The sequence below is a fragment of the Sarcophilus harrisii genome, chromosome 3, assembly GCF_902635505.1.
Source record: "Sarcophilus harrisii chromosome 3, mSarHar1.11, whole genome shotgun sequence".
Lineage (NCBI taxonomy): Eukaryota > Metazoa > Chordata > Mammalia > Dasyuromorphia > Dasyuridae > Sarcophilus > Sarcophilus harrisii.
In genome coordinates, this window is record NC_045428.1 from 416,009,746 (window position 1) to 416,034,300 (window position 24,555).

General features: G+C 34.2%; 1 protein-coding gene across 5 annotated transcripts in view; it reads right to left on the reverse strand.

Moving 5' to 3' along the window:
* The window catches only part of MARCHF7 (membrane associated ring-CH-type finger 7), a 47,004-nt gene extending 22,745 nt beyond the window's left edge, over nt 1–24,259 (reverse strand). Inside the window, exons 1-3 of one of the 5 annotated variants that reach the window (XM_031960590.1) lie at nt 24,084–24,259; nt 6,858–7,025; nt 2,250–2,408 (exon numbers count right to left, since the gene is read on the reverse strand). In XM_031960590.1, coding sequence (XP_031816450.1) covers nt 2,250–2,408; nt 6,858–7,013 — 315 coding nt within the window. In that variant the 5' untranslated portion in view covers nt 7,014–7,025; nt 24,084–24,259. Of the gene's footprint in view, nt 1–2,249; nt 2,409–6,857; nt 7,026–23,631; nt 23,742–24,083 lie in introns of those variants that run through there. The other 4 variants (XM_012544756.3, XM_012544757.3, XM_003763890.4 and 1 more) reach the window with 4 other exon arrangements.
* Between the last annotated feature and the right edge of the window lie 296 nt (nt 24,260–24,555).

Here is a 24,555-nt window from a genome sequence, read left to right on the forward strand (position 1 = left end):
TTAAGGTCACATAAATGGTAGAGCTAGAATTCAAACCTAGATTCTCATGTCTAAAAAAATACAGATGAATTTTAATCACATATTTGACAAGTGTATGCCAATCCCTTTTGTTCCCCATGAGGTAGTCCAACAGGATAAATATTCCGCAATTAAAGTAGTATTCATCGCTTCAACTTATTAAAATCAGAAATTGCTCTTTAAAAAAAAAAAAAGTATGCTTCAGTAATATTTAGTATAGTAACTTTCAATATGCTCAAGAAAATTTAATTGATAACACCAGAAAAATTGTGCAGGTTTCCCTACAATTAAAATATGTCAGAAGCGCCCATACAAATAAATAGTATGATAGTGATACAGGATATATTTAAAATAAAAATTTAAAAGCTACAAAAGTAATTAAAAAAAAAAATTTTTGGGGGGGGTGAGGATGAAAATTCATAATGAAGGTTTGGTTTAAATCATTCAAAGTCAAAAATTTTATGGCTTAAGAATTATGTACATCAGTATTTTTAATAGTTTTTAAATAAAAATTTTAACATAAGACCATAGTTCTATTTAGAACTTAACTTTATGGATAGAAATCCCAGAAGCTTCTATTAAGTTTTATATAGAATTAGGAAGCCAACCAGAGGTTGGCCATTAAGTTTTGACCCAAGGAATTGAATTAGATCTCTTAAAGCTCTTTAGTATCCACAAATACAAAATTTTAGTTTTCAAACAGTATTTCCAAGTATAAAATGGTTCAAGAATTCATTTTCATATGGAAATGAAAAATAAAATATCTTATTAGCCCTGCCATTGTATAAACTAGCTTAAGAAGCAAATCTTATAGCTCTTTCCTGCCAATTCAAATCATACCAATTAGCCACTAAAAAACCATTTCAATTCCCTATACCAAAAATTCTGTTGACTGGAACTGAATCATTGCAGAATCCCTTTACCAACTGTATAATAGTTCCCAGCTATTGCTTCTTATACTGTGACTACCATTGCAATACTTTGTCAGCTAATTTTTAGTAAGATTTGTTTTCTCTTCTCTCCCATACCCTACCCCCTAACTAGATTTGCAAGTTCCTTAATGATTATATCCAAGTGCTTGGCATACAGTATTTTTCTCAATAATTTTTCAAAATATTCATAAATTTATAGGTGAACAGAAGATGACTGAAAATAGGGCAGAAACCAAAAAATCATGATCTAAGAGAAGTTTTAACTTTCCAGAGGTCTTCCTCCCCATTGACCTTGTAAATTCAAACCTTCTAAATTTAGCCCTCAGAAGGGTTTTAATAAGTTCACTGTTGGACTCCATACTCCAAGGCTTCCAAGTTTAGAAAGATCTGCCTGAATTAATACTTTTCTTGGCATAAACCTCTAAAAACCTGGGAGTCACCTCCACACTGAGGAGGGCCTGCAGTAGACTAGTAGAATCTATAATACAGAGTAAAAATACTTAAACATTTATTATTGCAAAAATCGAAATTTTATATAAAAACTAAATGAAGGGAAGGTTGTTGGAAATGAAATAAAATTAAAGAATCTTAGAATTTCAGCTGGGAATAATCAATCTAGGCAAAAATGGAATCTGCAAGGAAAGAGCAAAGACTCAAAATGAATCAGGTCAAAAATGTAAGTAGTCTTAAAAACAAAACAGACTGACAACATAAATAAGCAGTAGTTACATATCAACTAAAATCATAATTTAAAACCATCGTTTCATAGGTACCAAACCAATATGAGGTTTTGAGATAAAACGTTGAATTAAAGAAAAAGACGCTGGAAGCAGAGGGTAGAGTAATGTTGATAATAAAGTCTTTTAAGTGTCTCCGAGGCTTGTTAGTATTCCCCTGAATGGAATGAAGGCAAGTATTTCAAGTTTATTGAATAAATCAGTGAATTCTCAAAAACTATATAGGAGGGTTAAAGGCAGAAAGATTGTGGTAGTAACTGGTTTTGATATTTCTCAAAAGACCTGATTTAAATAACACTTTTCTCAAAGAAAGGCAATCAGGATTTAAAAACAAAGGGCATAAATTAAAATTTTATGCTATACTTCAACTACAAACTAAAGAAATAAAACTGAAGATGAATATCAAAATCTCATTCATTCCGAAGGTTTTCATGTTCAACATGTGCTTGAAATTTAAAATCAAAGAATTAAAGGAACTGTTAAAAAAAAAAAAAAAAAAAAAGATGACCTCATCCTTCCCACATACAATAGAGACCTAATTTAGGTTTGATGTGAGTCTTACCAATCTGCTTCTACTTCCCAAAAAGTTTCCAGACCATGGACGCTCAAATGTTCCTGAGAAGTGAGTTGGAGAGGAACTGGTAAATTTCCATGGAGTTTCATGGGCTTCTCTTTCTCCAAATCCCCAGTCTCTACCAGAAGTATGCAACAGATTGGACTCCTGGAGTAAATAACATTTTCATGACTCACTTCCAAACTCAAAAGAGTTTTCTGATAGCCTATACAATTTAAACACTATTAACTGAATCCTCATAGTTTATCCTTTTCCTGTGCACTCCAGACTTAAGTAAAAAGGGTCTTAAATTATCTATGTACTACATCAAAAAATGTCACTATATGAGGCAAGAGATTAATAAAAATTAAAGAAAAGAGATTTTCATGATATTTCTATAACTATCAATATGGGTTCATTCAATTGCAAATTAGGTATTTATTCAGTGTAGCTTCACTAGAAGGTATACTTAAGTATACCTTAAAGTACTTAACTTTTCCTTTATAATTAACCATTTGTCTAGTCCATAGTGAATGGTTATTTCCAAGGTATTAAAAAGAACAGAAAACATTTTAAACAATCACTTTCCATCTTGCCTAAGTATTTCCAAATCAACCTTTCTGACAGATCTGATATATATGACTATATCCTCAAGCAGAAAAATAGCATTTAAAATAAGATTCTAATTAGCTATACTTCTGCCTGCCTGGATATCTGTGAGCTCCTGGGATCTACTGCTGTTTCCCATGATGAAATTTCAACTCAGTTTCCCAAATAAGCAAAAATTGAATGTGTAACCCAGACATAGTTTTCTTGCCCCATAGATATATTATAAAGACTTGTTATCTGGTACCCTATTCTTTCTCCCCTGCTCTGACATGTGAGTAGAGGTTCTTTCTAACTTTGTCCTCTGCCCTTAAGTGTTGTAATGTATAAAATATAGTTTATCTTTCCTACATTAGGAATATACAAATATTGAAGTCTGCCAGTCACAGAAAGCCAAAACTTCCAATGGTCTGGCTATCCAAAACCACCTTAGTTCATGCGTATGTGTGTCTGGGTAACAAATGTAAAAGTATGCTATTACAGAGATTGCTTCAATTTCAACAATGAACTGATACATATCTAAGTGGACACATAAAAATACATTAAATTCGCATTTATAGTATCCCTTCTTATGTCCTTATAATGTCAACATAGAACAGAATTACCTTGAAAGTTATCTTTTTAAAAAATTCTCATCAAATAACCATATATTTTACTACTAAACCCCAAAGATTAGAATTTTTATCTATTCAAAATTATTTTATGCCATTAACATTTATTTTCAAAGATAAGCATTAAAAAGATTTACAACATCAAGTCCCCAATTTACAAACTATCAATCAAAAAATACAGCAATTTAGAATCAGAACCTATTTTCCCAAAGAAACAATATAATAGAGTATTAAGATAGTCAACAAAAAAATGTTTTGAACAGAAATACATTTAAACAGTACCCTCCAAATAAACTCTGGACCCTAAATCCTCTGGTTCTAAATATCTCTGAGTATCCTGGGGAGAGGGAGGGTTAGAAGGGTAATGTCCCAGCATTAACAAGAGTTAGTAATTGCACAAGTATGCTGGTGAAAAAGTAAGATTTTCATTAACATATAAAATCATTCTTAAATTGAATGTTTATAAATTGAGGACTTTCCCTAAAGTATTTTAACTGATAACTTTTACTGATCATGAAATCTATAAATTCTCTAAAACATGGGGAAAATTAAAATTTAAACAGGTATGTTTAGTGGGTTTTGTTTTTTTTAAGAAACCAAGAATTTATGGAACAATTCAAATTTGATTTTAAATGCTCCAAATTTTCAAATTTTTCAATAAATTCATGACCACATTAATCTCAGGTAATTTTGAATAAACTGATATAGGATGCATACACTTAGACAAACTTTTAAAGTCTCAAAAAACCTACACTGTGCTCAAAATAACATACTCCATGTTATTCTTTGTGAAAGCCAATATATTTAAACTAACTTATTCAATTGGAGCCTGATGACATTTAGTTATTGTGCATAAAAGTTAAATTTTCCAGGAAACTGTAAAAGAAAAAAAATCAAAATGACATCCCAACCTGTGAACCCAATATTCACAAGATTGAAGACACAACATGGAGAACAAAAACAAATAAAAAACACAAAAATGAGTTCTTTTAATTGAAAAAGATGGGCAAGAAAGGCAGAGTAAAAACTACTCTAGGAAAAAATGAGTATACTCTCTCAAATGGATACACCTAAAGCCATGTATTTCCTCTTTATAATTTCTATGTATAGAGGAGATTTACCTTGAAGCAAGTCCCAAATGAAGTAGTATAATACCAGTTATGCACCAAAGCGTCTCATCTCTAAATAAAAGGAATATGCTGAGGTGTTCTCTATTACAGCTGTTTCAATATCTGACTCAGATATATTTCAGGTGCTGAAAAAGCCAGTCAGGATTAGACCTATATAGGGCAAAGCAGGTTGGGAATATTTTACCAATTACGGGAACTAGTGCCATATTAAAAAAATAAAAATAAAAATCCAAGAAATTTGCTCCTATGGTCATATTAGCAAAGAAAAACCAAACCCTAAGGGAATAGATTCAATTCATTAAAAGTCTAAATCAATTTTATTTTTCTGACCAAAGAAAATGTTAGTCAAAGATAATTTGGATTCTAAACCTAACTCAAATTTGATTGTACTTTGGTGTTCAAATCAGATTAACACATACTGAAAATCTTTAGAATTGATTTTGGAAAATTTGCTTTTATTTCCTGGGATAAAACTAGAGAAACAGAAGTTGTAGTATGGAAAATTTTATCAAAGAACATGAAACTAAAAAGACTCAAGGATGCCACAGAATTCTCTTTATGTTGAAAGGTTCAAAAAACGTTTTTATAAATCAAAAACCCTGCTATGCAAATGCTACCATTATAATGTAACATCTTATAGAATATTTCCATCCACATTATCTACTATAAGTCATTAATATATGGCATATTAATAGCATGCTAAGAAGTCTTCGAAAATGGCCATATCCAAAACTCAAAATCACTTTCCCTTTTAACTCCCCTTCAAAAACCAAATAATCGTTGAAGCCTTTTTTTATAACAAAACATTGTGAATTGGAAGTAGAAAGAATGCTGGATTTTTACATCAAAATTTTTATAACAAAGAACTCAGGTTTAATCCCCTGTCATTTATTACCTGTATGGCCTACTCTTTACCTTTCTGGGCCTCAGTTTTCTAATCTATAAGGGGGTTAGACTAGGTTCCCCTTCAGGCTCAAACTTATGATTATAACTAATCAAATTTTAAACAAATATACTTGAGTACTGAAAGCTCTCTGACCTTCTGGTTTTGTTCCCAAGGTAAATTAATTTAATCCTTGACAGTTTTAAAAAGGGTTCTGCTTCCTTGGGAAACTGCATATAGAACTTGCCTCCAAAGCACCATTTTCACACAAAGAATAAAATCTACAATAAGAGTAAATATGGCCACATTTGCTCTGCAATTCTTGAGAATAACTGTCAATCTATATGAAACTGAATGTTTCTTAACAAGGGTCTAATAACCACAGTTTTCAATATGCTTTACACATTTAAAAAGGGAATGTGGTTTTATTTTTGGTCAGAAGCTGAAGAAGAAATTTTTTTTTAATCACAAATTCTAAATCTTACTGTTTCAAATTCCCACATCTTGTATGTAATTAGCACCTTCTCCTACAAGAAAACTGGGACTAAGAAACTTCAACCTGTCATGCAGGATTGCTCAAGGACCTAGTGACAATTTTAAGTATTTGCTTTATTCTTATGTGAAATAAGTTCAGTTACACAGAAGAAAATCATTTTAAACTAATACAAAATCCAGACTTATAAATCTAATTGATATTAGGGATGCTGATTTACTTTCGGAGATAAATTTTATTAAAAACTCATTGAGATCTATAACTAGCAAATTAGCAAATTCCCCAAGCACATTTGTAACAAATTGCTAAAATCCTTATATTCAACTCTTCTAAAACCCCAATACATGAGATTATATTAAATAGCAATGTTTTATACTCTTTCTTAATAATACTCATGAAATAATGCTTTATTCCAGGATCACAGACAGTGTAACAATTACCAGTTAGGCATTTCAGTTAAAAAACATAAAACTTTATACAAATTCCTAATATAGAAAAGAAGGCAAAAATTTTATCCCTACTAATGTATCATTAGCATCTCATACCCCCCCCCAAAAAAATGTCCCATTAATCACTTATTCTTTTTTCTTTAAACTTGCCAAGTTTTTTGTTGTTGTTTTATTTGGAGGTAGGGGAAAAAATGTTAAATAACAACTCATTATTGTTTTGGGCATGCACTGTGATGTGCTAGAGGAGAAGGAAAAACAAAATTTTTACTTCCTTATTAAAGGAAGTTTAGAAATATAATTAATTTAGTAACATCTATATTCAAAAGTTAATTGATATTTTAATTTTTAAAAACACACAATAATCTGATTACTTGATAATTTCACAAATTAACTATTAATGCAGTAAGTGGGAAAATATCTTTAATGTTTCAAATTAATATGTTACCTGATGCTCAGAATTCAGTCTGAATGGAGAGTCTCTTGGGTGATATGCATCACTCATACCACTTCCTCTGCCTCCAGATACAGTTCGAGCACTTAAGGAAGAACTGGAGGGCTCAACAGTTATCCTTCTAGGGATCCTTGAAGGTTTGGATTCCATTCTTAAGGTTGTCTGTGAAATGCAAATTTCAATTAATTGCCTCTGGGGAAAAAAATAAACTCAAGCACACTTATCAAAAGGGTAAAGCAACAATCCGTAATCTGATTTAAATTATCATCTGCTTTAAAAAGGGGATTTCAAAATTAAAATCAATAAAGTACTTTTGAATAGAGATAATACAATCCACTCCTGAGAAACCAAGTCCCGGACACTTTATACACCCCTAACCCTAATAATCTGTAAAATTATCCAAACTGTATAAACCAAAACTACATTATAGCACTGGGTGAGCCAATTTTTCTAGATAATATTTCTCTATCATGATCCTATAGAGAAGCTGGTATCTGGGGCCAAATTTAAGAAAATCTCTATTTGTAAATCTCTGCAAAAACTAATCTACAGAAAAAAGAAATTTAATAAGACTTATCTCATGTTTTCTCAATCTATAAATGTCATGTTACAAAACTAAATTGGTTCTTTTCAATAAAGGATAGTTCCTACCACATGTGGAATAAAAACATTAGATTCCTAGCCTAATTAACTTCATATATGTTTCAACTTGTGACAGTGTTTGAATTAAAGAAAACAATGAAAACCCTTGTAAGATGACTTCTGAAATTGTAGGAGTGGTACTATTTGAACTTGATCAAATACTAATTTTACAATGTCTTGTTATTTTAATGGTAGCTATTTTTTAAAATTCAGCTATTGCTTAAATCAGTAAAGTACCCTAAGGGAGACAGAGCCAGCATGTGCCAGCCAAGTCAAACCAGCACCAGCATCTCCCTTTAGAACCTGAAGGGGATAAGCCCAGAATTCCTAAACCCAAGAAGTTTGGGAATAACAATATCCCCCTCCAAAACCAAAATGTCCAGCCAAGCTTCCTCAATCATCATAGAGGGTAGCAATCACTGTGGAGAAGGGGGCTCATCTTCCTCATCACTACCAGCAACAACTGCTAACCAACTATCCTATTAAGTAAGAGGCAGATAAGCAAAAGAGGATCCCCTCCTAAGCACAGGTTCTGCTTCCATGGTTCCAGACAAGTTCTCAGACTCACCATCTAGAAAAGCAATTCCTGTAAAAGCAGGCAATTCTACCAATCACCAACCAAAAACTTCTCACAGGACAGGCTAACAATCCTTGTAGGGAATAAACAGGACAAGGATGGATAGGCAGCTGCATGTGCTGCATGGGCACCTCCACCACTACCCTGACCAAATTCTCCCCTCAGAACTTGATAGAGACAGCCCAGGAACCTGAATCTATCCACGGGCTTTGAGACTAAAAATGCTTTCAAACCAATGACCTCAGCCATCATAGAGATGAAGCATGGCAAATACTCTTGTAATTACCAAATCTACTGAAACTTCCAGGGGACAAAATATTATCAAAGTCTTTGGCATGGTCAAATGGTTCAATATCAGAAACAGTTAAGATTTTTGCCAGTATCAATGACATTAAAGAATAGCCATTTCCATCTGCTTTTTGTCACTACTCCCTAAGGAGGACTTTTTCCTCCTTTGAAGTGACCTCCTTGAGAGGCTGAGACTGTCTTGCTTTTCTATTTGTATCCCAAGTGCTTAGCAGTTTTCTTTGTACACAGTAACTACTTAATAAATGTTTCACTCATTTATTCTTTTATTCTCAAATTAATACATACAGGTCTAACTATTTTTGTTCTTATTTCCCTTTTTATTATAGTAGGAAAAGTCAAGAAACCTAATTTCTAAATCTACAAATTAGCAATATGACTTTTGGCAAGCCTTTAAAGCCTTCTTTAAAATATAATTTTTTGAAGACACTAAATGGTGGGAAGCAGTATAGCATGATATTATGATGGGAAAAGTACTAGGTATGGAATCAAAAGACTTGGGTTCAAATCTTGGTTCTGCTACTTTTATTACCTTGTATAAAACTTCAGCAAGTCACTTAATAACCTCTGTAAGTTTTAATTCCTCATCAAAGAAATGAGGGTTATATTATATGACATGACAATATTCCTGTCCTTTTAGCTCTAGATCTAATGTCACTTAGATTTAAATCAGATTCCTCTATACTGGTTTATAACTTTTTATTTATAATCTAATGGAAATAGCAAGATTATTTACTGTCTCCAGACATTACAATTCATGTAGCTATTCTTTTTTTCTAAATACACTTCTATCTTTAAATCTCATGATATCCAAATAGGAACTCGGGAGCAAACAATGCTTTCAAGAGGGTATGGTCTAAGTAAAGGTGTCAATCCACAGACCCAAGACATTGCATATCCCCACAGCTGCAGATCTCTAACTAAAGAGCCAAAGAGTTGGAGAACTAAGGTTTCCTTAACTACCTTGCTCAGTGAGGAAAAATAGGATTTTCCATTTACAAGTTCTCAGGTGCTACTTACTCTGTAGCAATCTTAATGTTGCCCTACCACTTTTGTTAATCCCCCCCCACACACCCGCACACTCACTCATCCTTTTCTCCTCAAAACTCTCTTTCTCACAATTACGTTCTAAGTATCAAAAAAGTATAATAAATGGGAATATGATTACAAAGTAATATACTTAAAGTACAAGTTGGTACATGTGAGGCTTTCATCTTTCTACCTAGAGGGGATCCTCTGGGATCTTCTAGTCCAACTTAATTCATTTTGCAGAATGAGGAAAATGAAGTCCAAAAGTTAAATGACTTGTAATGAATAAGGTCAGTAGGAGAGTTCTAGTTCCAAATGCAGTACTCTTTCCAATATATCATACCATTCCTGTAAAGAAGGAAAATTCTGAAATTTTAAAAAAGATTTTAAGAAATTCTTAACAAATGGTCAAAGGATATGAACAGACAATTTTCAGATGATGAAATTGAAACTATTACCACTCATATGAAAGAGTGTTTCAAATCATTATTAATCAGAGAAATGCAAATTAAGACAACTCTGAGATACCACTACACACCTGTCAGATTGGCTAAGATGACAGGAAAAAATAATGATTGCTGGAGGGTATGCGGGAAAACTGGGACACTGATATATTGTTGGTGGAGTTGTGAAGGAATCCAACCATTCTGGAGGGCAATCTGAAATTATGCCCAAAAAAGTTATCAAACTGTGCATACCCTTTGACCCAGCAGTGCTACGACTAGGCTTATACCCCCAAGAAGATAGTAAAGAAGAGAAAGGGATCTGTATGTGCCAAAATGTTTGTGACAGCCCTGTTTGTAGTGGCTAGAAACTGGAAAATGAATGGATGCCCATCAATTGGAGAATGGTTGCGTAAATTGTGGTATATAAATGTTATGGGATATTATTGTTCTGTAAGAAATGACCAGCAGGATGAATACAGAGAGGCTTGGAGAGACTTACATGAACTGATGCTAAATGAAATGAGCAGAACCAAGAGATCATTATATACTTCAACAACGATACTGTATGAAGATGTATTCTGATGGAAGTGGATTTCTTTGACAAAGAGACCTAATTCAGTTTCAATTGATCAATGATGGACAGAAGCAGCTACACCCAAAGAAAAAACACTGGGAAATGAATGTAAACTGTTTGCATTTTTGTTTTTCTTCCCGGGTTATTTTTACCTTCTGAATCCAATTCTTCCTGTGCAACAAAAAAACTGTTTGGTTCTGCACACATATATTGTATCTAGGATATACTACGACATATTCAACATAATTAGGACTGCTTGCTATCTAGGGGAGGGGGTGGAGGGTGGGAGGGAAAAATCGGAACATTAGTGAGTGCAAGGGATAATGTAAAAAAAATTTCCCTGGCATGGGTTATGTCAATAAAAAGTTATTACAAAAAAAAAAAGTTTTAAGATAACGAAGAAAATTAGAAACTACCTGTACACAATACAATTCAACACACATTTCAAGCACACCTATTATGTGCCAAGCACTAATCCTAGGCTATTAGGATTTAGAGGTAAAAATGAAACAGCCTTGTCATAAAGGAATCAGTCACCTACAATGCCTGACATATATTAATTCCTGGTTTCTACAAAACTTTGCTTCAAGGTCATGAAGAATAAGTCAATATTGTGGGCCCCAATAACCTAAAGCCAAAGGACTTGCTTACTTTCTTTTTGATGGTTCTGAGATTAACATTTTAAAATAAAATGGAGAGTAGAATAATGTTCAACTGCTTTAGACTCAATAATTTGAAGGAAATAGATGCTTGATGTTTTAAAACAATTTTACCTACTGAAATTGATAATGTATAAAAATAAAATAATTTCATAACATACAAATGTTATATATGTATACAATACAAATGTATAATTTTTGTGGTTGCATTTTCTACATTAAGACTCTAATATAATGTTCATTGTAAATTGACTATTAGAAATCACTACATACAAAGAAAATATAATCGAAAAGTTTTTAAATGGTAATTTAATATTTAATATATTTTTACTTAAAAATTAATTTAAAACCAAAAAAAAAAATTCTTAACAGTGTCAACTCAAAAATTCTTGTGAAATCAAAATTGGTCCTCAATCAATCAACAAGCATTTATTTAGTACGTACTGTATGTTATGTTCTTGATACCAGGATTAGAAAGAGTAAGTAATAGTTCCTGATCTTAAGAAATGTACATTATAATGAAAGAAGGCATACATACATTAAAACACACTATAAATATTGTGTAGATGTTAGATGACCTAGATGCTACAGCATTAACCACCATTATGCACCTTTATGTTTTTCCCAGTACCTTATTTTAATAAGACATTATTAAAAATTTTGCTTGCTTGGAGCAACTAGGTGGTACAGTGGATAGAACTCTGGCCATGGAATCAGGAGGATCTGAGTTCAAATCTGGCCTCAAACACAATACTTCCTAGTTGTATAACCCTGGGCATATCATAAACTCAATAACCTTATATCCCTACTCCCCCACCCCCGGCCAAAAAAAAAAAAGCTTCCATTTCTAATCAAATATAAACTCATTTCTTTGTTTTTCCAAAATCAGAAGCCTGGCACATTTTAGATGCTTAAAACATTTATCACTGGTTCCACTTGAGACTTGCATTTTAAGCAATATTCGTTCAACAAAGTTCAAGATGTCTCCTCTGGAAGCAACATGGTAACATGGGAAAAATAGTAGCTCTGTAACCAGAGAATATAGGTTCAAATCTCATCTACTACCAAGTAAACTTTAAGTAAGTCAGTTAATGTCCTTGAATCTCAATTTCCTAAATTATAAAAGAAGGTATTAGACTAGGTAGCAGCTAGACCATAGAATGGATAGAATGCCTGGAATTAGGAAGATCAAAGTTCATTTCCTGCCCCAGATATTTACTAGCTGTGGAACCCTGGGCAAGTCACTTAACTGTTTATCTCAATTTCCTCATCTGCCAAGAAAAGTCCAAATGGGATCCCAAAGTTTGAAACAGCAGCAACAATAACAAAGTTCAATATTCATGATCCCCTTTCATGATCCTTCTCAAATGCAGCATCCCAGCATAGAGATGAAGTCTAGTAACATAGGTATGCAAGTTCTCAATGGTATTTAAAAGGCATCTCTTAACCATTTGAGCAACAGACTACCTACTTTCCAAGGTCCCAAGTTAGTTATGGAAAAACCTCATTTTCAGTGGGTGGCCCAACTGGCAATGAGTTCTTTGGTCATGATAATCTTTGAAACAAAATACAAAAGAGCCTCCAATCTCATATTGATGCTTTCTATTTTGCTTTCACACCAACTTTTCACAGTTGGTGGCAGTTGGTGGCCCATCAGTCACTCACAACCTATAAAGACAATTTACCCAGGTGTGGCCATTCTACATGCTGATTTACCTTGAAGCAAATCCCAAATGGAGTCACAAGAACTGAGTGCCAGCTAGACACCAAAGATGGATAAGCAACATGCAAAGTGCTCAAGAAAGCCCTCACACCAGATGTGCTAGTCTTCCTTGAACACCCACATATCCCCAGGAAGAGAAGTATTTTTGTTGCTGAAACTTTACCTGATGGCTCTCCAGCATGACAGAAACTACCAGTTTGGTACAGCTTCTAAGGATCTGAGGTTGAGGTATTCACAATCTGAAATAGCTTGTTCTTTACAATTCCCAAATTAAAAAATTATATCATAGTTGGACTCTATTTTGTACTTTTTCTCACTTATTTCCTAGGTCGTTCTAAACTTAAATAAGCAACTCTGGATAACATTAAACTATTACAGCCAAATACTAATTCCAGAAAAACTAAATTAGGCCAAATAATTAACATCTATTTTACTTAAGTATATATCTCTGATTCTCTACTATACTGCTTTGTAGGGAAATTTTCAAAATCCAAATATTTTAATCTTTTGAGTTTCCAGATTTCCCATTTGTAAAATGAGAATTGTACTTCCATTACTTTCCTCACGGGACTGCCAGGAGGAAAGCATTTTGTAAAATGTTAAGATATATACATACATTTATAGACACATATTTACACAAGCACATATGTACGTACACACACACACACACACAAATATTTGTTGAGCTGTTATTACTAACAAGACAGTTAAATAACTTGCCCAGGTTCATAAAAGATAGGTGAATCTGTGTATTTGGACTAGTCCTGTTTCCACTATATAAACTGAAAATATTTCTTAACACTGTCACTGTCTCCAAAAACTTTAGTAAAGATTTGAGAAAAAGCTTAGCCTGATGTTAAGACTGGTGAGAAGGTATGTTTACTTCTAGTAGCAAATTAAATTAGGAAGGAAATGGGTCTGGGGGTAATTGTTAAAGTATTTACATAATGTATTATTATTATTATTTGTTCTTTTAAATGACTGTAATGTTCAACCCACCTTAAACCTTCTATGTGTAAATTTTTTTTGCTTCATGAGCTGCTATCATAAGAAAGGGTACATGAGCTGCTACATTATAAGAAAAGGTAATAAGAAAAGGGGCCAAATTGGAAGTTAACAGTAGTATTTTTTAAAAAGGAAATAAAACAAAATAAAAACAAAAAAGTAGCAGGCATTTCCTCAGGTCAGCAAGTGATATGAGAGAAGGTACAAATAAAACAAGTATAACAAGCACATTTCCCGGTTGGTAAACTGAAAATATAAGCAAAAGATATTTAGAGCCAAAAAAGTACTAATGTTAACAAACATTAAATTGAGTTTGATTAATAATTTTATCTAGGATACTGGTTTTCAAAATGACCTAAACAGGAAGGTCTAAATTCCTTTTGAAAGATAAATGTTAGGGGCAACTAGATGACTCAGTGGATTGAGGACCAGCCCTGGAATCAAGGCTATGTGATCCTGGACAAGTCACTTAACCCATTGTCCTCCCACACACCCTCAAAGATAAAAGTTAGCAAGTAGCTCTCAAACAACAGTAATAATCTTAATATTGTCCAATATAATATTCTGAACATAAATACATACTCACTCCATTATGAGCAGGCAAATTTGGAGATTAAAAATAACCTAATAGGAAATCTGCTCAAAATGAAACTCAAGGGAGAAAATGAACTCATAAGAGACCTCAGAGACAGCAAATTTACAAGGGTAGGTTAATTATTTCTGGCAATTCCTTTTAGATAACTTGATTGAATTCTGACAATATACGTGTCACTTGGAAACTTATGTAATGTGATTGCATAAGTAGTAGGTCAAACTAGACTAAAGCACTTACTGGGTTAAATAAATTAATTTCCTTCTACTCACTAGGACTGAGTGTTTGAAATTCAATGCTCTAAATCAAAATCTGCAACTCAAACTTGAAATTTAGAATCACATTCAGGACAATTCCAATAGACTTGAGATGAAGAGAAACATCTGCATTCAGAAAAAGGACGGTGGGGACTGAATATGGATCACAACATATAGTATTTTCATGTTTGTTGTTTTGCTTGCTTTTAATTTTCTTTTTCTTTGATCTGTTTTTTCTTGTTCAGCATGATTAGCATGGAAATATATATATATAGAGAGAGAGAGAGAGAGAGAGAAACTGCACGTTTAACATATACAGGATTACTTGCTGTCTAGGGGAGTAGATGAAGAAAAGGGAGAAGAATTTGGTTTTGTAAGGTGAATGTTAAAAACTATCTTTGCATATATTTTGAAAATAAAAAGTTATTTAAAATTTTTTTAAATTTAGAATCACAAAGTTTACATAATCAATATTATAATTTTATGATTATTTTATTTTATTCCTATTAAAAATGTCATTAATGTTGACTTCCCTTTTCAATTTGTAATTTATCAGATCTATACTTATGTTCAAATTTAAGACAAAAAAATTTAAATCCAATTCCATCATACTTTACTATTACAGATAATTAAAAATCAATTTTAATTTTAAAAAGAAATTAGCAGAATTTGATGCTATAGAACTATTAACTAAAGTCAAGGTGGCCAATAGAAAGAGCTGATGTTTACTTCATTTTTCAGGTAAGCATTTGATTTGAAAGGAAAGTCACTGAACTAAGAAAATGGCATAGTACAAGTTTTATTTTTTTAAATCAACTATCCATTTTATTTACGTAAGACTGAAACAATTAGATAATTTTAACACAAAGACACCAAAGACATGAGGACAATTAGCCCATTAGTGCAATAGGGGACTGAGCCAATAAGTGCTACTCCTTAAAAATATGATGCAATGTGACAGACCTAGTCCCACTCAAAGTGGAGGCCAGGTAAACCTACTTCCAGGCATGCATAATGTAATTCCTCCAATTCCAGAGCATTCAAGCAGGTGTCCTCTACTCCCAGTCAGTTGCATAAACACAAAAGTCTTATAAATTGGCTGCTGAGCTGGATGTAACTGAGTATACATACAAAAGGTTCCAGATAAAACCTCCCTCTCTCTCCAGAGAGAGAGAGGAAATGAGGACTGCCTTCTTCTCTGGTAAGAAACACAAGATCTCTTGAATTTGAAGCCAATTAAAAGTTTTTTCATCACCCTGAAGCTGAAAGGAAGTAACCAGAAGATACCAGCCAGAGTGCTCTGAAATGGAAAGAAGGGCCTCTTCATTACACATGCAAAGAAACCGTCTCACCAATCCTCCAAGTGGAAAAGAACCAAGCAAGATACATTGCTCAACCTAGGCTCTTCTCACAAGTCAGTATCCTATTACTCTAAATTTATTTTAAAATCTCTGGAAATATAATTAAGGCAACGTCCAAGGAGCATGATTTACTACAGAAATCCAAATTAAATTAAACTATTTATTATGTTCATGACACCATGATATGGTCCAGAAGTTAAATAAAGCAAAATCTTAACTACTATGCTGAGATGGAGAAAGGTTTCTACAATAAGTAAAACAAACAAAATTTTACTATTTACATGTGATAAAAAGTAACATTCTCAGGAAAAGCAGTATAACTTAAAGGTCAGGAATAGTACAGTTGAACTGACATTACTAATCAACCTATTAAGTCCAAAATTCACAGAAGAAATTGTATTTTAGGTAAACAAGAGAGAGACAAGAAGTATGAAAATTAACTGAATAAAAAAAAGTTGGCTATGAAGAGAGATGAATAGCAGAAAAATATTTAAGCAGAAAGAACTAGTACTTATAACTAATGTTGTAAGTAGAGACTATAAAAATATCAAACATGCCAATTCCCAAAATTTTTCAATGAATTTCCAGGAAATACTAGGGATGATTCATTTCTGACAAATTTTGTAAGCTCATTGCTTTAGATTTTTAATATAAAGAAAAAAGAAGAGAAAGAGGAAGGGAAAGAAAAAGAGGAGGGGGAAAAGTGAGAAGAGACAAGAAAAAGTAGAAAGGAAAAACAAATACTTTATTAACAAGGTTTTCTGAAATGGATATAGTGCTGAGGTTAAAATCAGATCTGATTTCAAATCAGACCTCAGAGGACGAATAAAGAAATGGCAAACTACTTCAGTATCTCTGCTAAGAAAAGCCCATGGACAGTATCATATACAAAAACACCCAAGACTCTCAATCTGGTAAAGCCTATGAATCTTCTCTCAAAATGTTTTTGTAAAATAGAATTATAAAGGAAACCATTTATATTGAAACAGTCACCAACATTTTTTTTCCAAGTTCTCCAAATCTAGATTAAGAACTCCAGTATTAAAGCAATGTATTAGTTGAAACTGAGGTTTCTGAGTAAAAGTATCAGCTAGATTGTATAAGCTTTAATAAAACTAATACCCGCTCTCCTTTTTGCAGTAACTCTATTAATTTCAAGGCTAGAAAAATAAGTATCATCACACCACTCAGTTTCTAATCATTTTATCATGCCAGTAAAGCTATAAATTGTAAACTATTTTCACAAACTTTATTCTTGCAAAAGACTAGACTAAATGATTCATTTTTCTTGATTATAATGTGATGATCTTGGAAGAAAATGTCTTAGAAGCATTCTTTAGTCACAAAATATCACAAAAGAACATTTTGTATTAACATCATATAAAAACTGCAGATCAACTTTAGGCTAGAATTGACTAGAATTCATGATTCTGGGCAATTCACTGAACCCTGCTTGCCTCAGTTTCCGCATCTGTAAAAAGAACTGGAGAAGGAAATACCAAACCAATTCAGTATCTTTAGCACTACCTATCTCCCCAAAAAGGTAGGGATCATAAAGAGTTGAATGTCATTGATTGAAATGACTAAACAAGCACTTCATCAATGCTTGTTTATTTATTCGCTATTAATATTGAAGTCTTTGAAAATTAACTCAACATAATTCATTCTACATTCTACTTCAGAAATTTAAAATCTCACAGAGGTGTCGGAAATGCTATCAAATAATTCTAGTGAAAGACAGATATATAGATAATTACAGATAGGAGTAATTGAAATGGCAATTTTCAGCGACCCAAATTATCATCCACACTTTGTAATGCTACCTTAGTCAAGCTAGGTTATGAAAAATCTATTTTATTCCACCTCCTAGAGTCTTCCCTTTTTCTCTTCCCCACAAGACACCTAAAAAAGCCCTCCCATTTCCTCAAGCTGCTCTAAATCCCCATTGAAGCTCCCAGCTCAGGCCCCAAGCCCAAGAGAAAATCTACAGCACTAGAAAGAAAGTCAGCTTTGGAGTCAGTGTGAATCCTGGCTCTCCCACTTACTACCTGTTTGACCTTGAACATGATGTTTTTCTGGACCTTCTCATCTGATCTGTAAAATGAGAACGTTAAATTAAATGGTCCTTTAAGATCTCTTCAAGTGCTCAACTATATATCCTATGACCCTAAGGCCTTATTTTTTTCTGTACTTTGTCCCTAACATTTGGAGAGGAATACATGCAATCATCTCTATGCCATAAACATTTAATCACAAAATATCCTAAGATCTTTTTTTTTTTTTGCCAACTTCAAATTAAGTTTACAATTTAAATCTAAGATATGGTGATCTTTTATCCTTTGGCATGAGAGGATGTGGTTTCAAACTAAAGTTCTACTAGTTTATATAATGCAATTATAATGTTTCTCCCTAGATTTCTTCATGAATAAAATAAGGGGGTTGGGGTAGATGAATTCCAAAGTCTTTTCAGTTCTAAAATCTAAAAATCTTTCAATTAATTGACAATGAAGCATAATTGAAAAAGCCTCTTCCCAAATTAGGATGACCTTTGATTTGACCCATAAGCTGAACCTACAGAAATATGAGATTCATTTTAGGGAACAGGAGAGAAAGTGAAGAAGGAAGACAATATTAGGTTCAGTTTACATCATGTATAAAATGAGGATAATCATCCTTACACTGCTATTGTCAGAATTGTTAAAGAAAAGTCCTTTGTAAATTTTTCATTCTTACATAGACTTAAGTTATTAATGTTGTTAGTGAGCAGTTTTCATGACTTTAAAATACCCTCGTCTCCCAGACCTAAAAGGTGGGGTTTGCCTTGGACATAACATAAGCTGGACTTTAAAAAAGTGTAGAATCTCTCTTGTAAGATAATAGTATGTCTTCAAATATTACCAAAGAGAGTTTCTCTCCCTCCCCAACAATGTGTGCCAACATCCATTCCAAGAACTGGGGCATCTTGCCCTTTTACTGATAATAAAGTGGGGCAGTGGGTAGAATATTAGGAGTGAATTCAGTAAGACCCAAGTTAAAAATTCTCAACTCAGAAACTAGTGATCTAAGCAAGTCATTTAACCTGTTTACCCCAGTTTCCTCAAGTGTAAACTGAGGATAAAAGTAGCACTTACCTCTCAAGGCTGCTGTGAGGATCAAATTAGATATTTGTAAAGCTCTTAGCACAAGGCCTGATATATTAACAACTATACAAATGCATGTTCCCCTCTCCTATTACCACAAAGAAGAGGAAAAGTAACTACAGTAACTTCTGGATGACCTCTAGTGCCTTTCCTGTTTAAAGCAACTGGGATGCTATCTATGGATGTTTTGTTCTGATGTACAGTCTGTACAATCAAGACTTACACAACAGTCATATACTAGAAGCCGAAACTACCAACACTGCAATCGCCCCACCCATGTTTACAGTTTGTTACAATTCCCTACATACTTCCAACTTCCTAGTGTTCCCCATATACAATAAAAATGACTATTTTTTCCCATTACTACTAAAGATAAGACCCCCACGACAAATTCCCTTCAAAAAAATGAAATCAAAAGTACAAGTACAGTATTATGGGACCTACCAACTAATTTCCATTAGGTCAAGTCTTATGTTTTTACAATCTTGGGCATCTGATAATTAAATTGTACACATTTAATAATGTGAACAGCTTAACAGGAATTCTCAAAACAATTTTTCCAATGCTTATACCATTTTAACATCAATAAACAAAAGGTTTTTAACGCAGTTTCAGCAAAAAAAAAAAAATAAAATAAAAACGGGTTATAGTTCTAGTTCATTAACTAAGTATAGTCAAAAATTGCTGACTACTGTGCTAGTTTCTGTTGTTAGTACCACTCTGGCCAAAGAAGTAAGTGAACCTAAGTAAATCTAGTAAAGACTAAATAAAACAAGTTATAAGCCATGTCATATAGTTATGCCAACATAACAAAATGGAAATTTACCCTACTTTTTTTGAAGTGGATGAGAGGAACTGGTTCACATCCTTGTTCTGCCAGGATTTAACTTATGTAACCTTCTGTAAAATGAATGTTCTCTTAGCTCCTAGATATGTTAGCTAGATGACAGAGTGGACACAATGGAAAGAGCAGATAGCCTGAAGTCAGAAAGACTCATGAGGTTAAAGGTGACCCAGACACTTTATAGCTGTCTGACCCTGAAAAAGTCACTTAAACTGTTTGCCTCAACTTCCTCATCTGTAAAATGAGCTGAAGAAAGAAATGATAAAACATTCCAGCATCTTTGTCAAGAAAACCTTAAATGGGGTCAACAGAGAGCTGAAAACAACTGAAATTGCTTAAACAAGAAAAAAGCCTCTAGATTTCCAGCTCCCAAATTATAATCTTATGATTTATCTCCACACACTAACATATATGTGAAAGTGGATTCTATTTCCTTAATCTATTATATATGGAAATCTTTAGACAGGTTGCTGTAGTAAATTAAAGAGCTGGATGTGAGTTAAGAATATCTCAGTTCAAATCTTGCCTCAGACACTGTCTCGTAAGTCTCTGGAGAAGTGACTTTTCTCAGATCATTTTCCTCAATTGTAAAAAAAAAAAAAAAAAAAAAAAAGGACAATGATGTGATAAAATCCACCTCTAAATTGTCACAAGGATCAAATGAATGATAAAGTTCTTCACAAACTTTAAAATGTTATATAAATGTTAGCTATTAACATTTAAATATCATTTATTAATATTAAAGTTATACCCACGGTGGAACCTGACTACATATATATAATACAGTGGAATTCAGTGAAAATAGGGTATTTTAAAGTCATGAAAACTGCTCACTATCAACATTAATAACTTAAGTCTATGTAAGAATGAAAAGTTTACAAAGGACTTTTCTTTAACAATTCTGACAATAGCAGTGTAAGGATGATTATCCTCATTTTATACATGATGTAAACCGAACCTAAGTTTCCCCCCACCCACACACCATGCTGCCTGTATTTAAAGTGGACTTACTAAATAATCCAGTATCAAAGATCCCAAGGACAGCTTTGTAACAATCCAAATTCCATTTCTTATTCTATATCTCTCTCTAAGAAAATGTTTCATATTAAGTAACTGAATCATCAGTTAAGAATACATATGTGATTCATCTAGGAAAATAACTATTAATCTAAAGTCTAAAAGAAAGAATAAAACAAAATGGAAATTCGGGGAGGGAAGGGGGGAGTATGAGCAAATTAAGCCTCTTCTTCAAAAAATCTTTAGAATTATGTTTGCTGTATTTTGTAAGTCTTATTCACCCAGTATTATAAGACATCTGTTTACTAATTGTTGATCTTATCATATCACCTTATTCAAACTCCAATGTCTTCAGTACATATTCCAAAAAAAGTACACCTATGTTCTACATGAAGCCTGTTCCATCCTTTCAGCTGCTAGAGCCACTCCCCTCACCACCTTATATTATTTTGCATTTATTTGTATTACTCTCTTTATATTTATTCTGCATACGTTTATATGCTAAGGAAACACTTCTCTCTTGATTCTGATTGATTAAAGGGAGTAATTTGATGTTAAAGTACCTAATTAACAAAAACCTGAAAGCAGAATTTAATTTCATAGTCCTAACAGATTTAAGATTAATGGAAAACAGAATTAGACTTGGAAATCAGAGGACCTGGGTTCAAATTCTGACCCTGCTACCTTCCTTTAACAAGCAACTTCCCTTAAGAAAAAAAGTGTTGAATTTGGAGTCAGAACAGATTCAAATTCTGTTTTTGACAGTTGGTATCTATGTTAACTTGGGCAAATAACTATAGGTGTCCTCATCTGTGAAATGAGATCAGTCTAAATGATGTCTAAGGTCCCTTCCTGCTCTCTATGATGGTGTGATTCTTTAGGCTCCTCATTTGTTAAAATAAGGTTAGTTAATTATCTAAGGTTCCTTTAAGCTCTAAATGATTCTGCTATAATATACAGAGAATCTTTTTTAAACTTCTAAGATCACTTAAGTGGTATCAAGGAAGTTCTTGATGTGGTTGAATCATCCCCAAATTAATAAAATAATTTAACAAACATCTTGTATTAATTTTTAAAGTGAGTTTTAATTTGCAACTATAAAGGTCAAGTGTTTGTAAATCATATGAGTCATAAGGAAAATATTACATGGAAATGCTTAAATAAGAATAGAAATAAAATATTTTTCTCAAAAGGATTGAAAAAACCTGCTCTCTTCCAAAATGGCTGCCAAGACGGGTGTCAACTTAGTGACTTTAAAAACCGGTTGTTCTGCATATGCAGCATAACTGGTAGAGCCAACAAAGGAATATATTTGAGAGCAAGCAGAATCAGCTTTGATTATATCTGAAGGTAGAAAGGCAAAAATGTGTTTTAAAATATGGTTTATGTTCTAATGAAATTAAAATCTATCCAACTAATAGCCCTTACAAAGACTGATTAATTTGTAAAATAACAAAGTTGTGTCTCTCATTATCTGCAGTTCTTATCATGATTTATTACCATTTCCAAAATTAAAGACCAGGGAAGAATACCATGGAATGGAAATTTTTTACAAGGAATGGGGATGGCACTGTAGTAACTGATTACTTCCGGAATATGACCTTTGTGGGGCAACTAATATAATCTTTAACACTAAGAATTATAATGGACTATAGATTTAACAACCAGTTTTAACTACCAGTTATTTGTTATGGTTGCTGATAGATGAAATTGAATGTTAGGTAAAATAAGGCCTACAGCTTCTGAAGATTTTATTTTGGTTTTATTTTGTCATCTATATATCTACTTGTAATCTATTATATACTTGTAACTTGTAATCTCAGCTGAAATTTTGAGGGCTCATCTTTTTCTTCTAGGTAAGAAGAAATAATCTGGAGATTTAGGAAGCAAATATGCCAAAATGCCAAAAAATGCACACACACAAAAATTAAGTTTTGCTATTAATCTCATCATTGAGGGTTCCATTTAACATAACATTAAATGCACACAGAGTAGAAAGAACCCCAAAATCAGGGTTTGACCAAGTTTAATCCCTTTCAGTCTCAGTTTCCTCATCTATAAAATGGGAAAATATTTTTGCTAACTATTTTCACAATCGAAGAAAATCTTTTGTAAACCTGAAAATGCTATCTAAGTGTGAGCTATTACACAGCTAAAATCAGCAATAAACCACGCTAAAAAGTCATTCTAATTATTTTGCCCCCATGCTAGTAAATTTCTATTTATGACAGTTTATCACTTAGGGAGAAAAAAGAAAATTGTGTCAAATCTCGATTTTTAATTAAAATTACATAAGCAATTAAATTTTATTTTTATTACGTCATCCTTTGCCAAAATAAAACAGCATCACAGTATCGTAAAAAAAATATATATTTAAAGGCCTAGAAGGGCAGTATTCTATAAAATGATATAAAACACGGGAGGGATCGCATTGCATTTGTGATACATTTTCCCTTCACTACACTTTATAGCCCAATCCCACACAAACAAAAATTTACCTCGGCCAGCAAACACAGAAACGAAACACAAAGCTTCTCTACACCCCAAAACAGGGTTCTCGCAAACTGGCTTTAATTCAAAAGCTGTTGGCACTCACCGATTCAGTTCGGATCCGTTTTTAATCAACAAGTATTCGCCAAAAATCGGAGCCATGTGGGTGGTTCCATCCCCCAAGCGAGCCCCTCGCCCCACTCCCAGGCTATTTCTGACCCTGACCTCAGACTCCCTCCCCCACACGTTCCTTCCACCGAAGAGCCCGCCCTCCCAACTCTCCACCGGACCGAATGCCCCGAAGCACTAACACCCGGGAAGGGGGATGCCCTAAGGCGCCCGGACCGCTTAAGAGCGCCCCTCCCCCTCCCCCGAACCCCAAGGCTGGGACCCAGAGTACGGGCCTGGCCCGCGCCCGAGGACGTCCTCCGCCCCGATTCTGGGTGATAGGGCCTGCTACCTCCTCAGGTCCGGGGTCTCCTCTCCACCCTCCTCCGCTCGCCGGCCCCCTTCCTCCTTTCGGCCTCGGCAGATGCTCGGGGGGGAAGCTTAGCTTACCTCCGACGCGCATAACCCTCCGGTCTCCTACAGCGCTTGGCTGGGCGAGTCTCCGTCGCCTCCTCCCCGCGTCCGGCTTCCCTGTTTCCTTTCCTCCTCCTCCAACGGAAAAAGGGCCTGCACCAGGCACAATGGCGCCCGCCCCTCTTCCAGCTCCAGCGCAAAGGCAAATCGCCCCCGTCACGTGCCCCGCCCCTTCCCCCCCCCCCAGCCCTGCCTAGCGCTGGCCCGTGCGCAAGCGTCTCGCGAGAGTTGTGGTTAAATGGTCGGGGCGGAACGTGGGGAGGAGCTGGGCCCAGTGCGCGGGGCGGTGCTGCAGCCCGGGGACGCAGCTCCGGGGCGTCGGCCTCTTCAGGCCCGCTGGGAGAAGCTGGTCCTCTGCCCGCCTGCCTTTTCTGAATACCCTTCCCTTGCCCCGCCGTGCGGCTCTCTCTCTCCGTCACGCCCGGCATTTCGAACCGCAAAGCCCCAT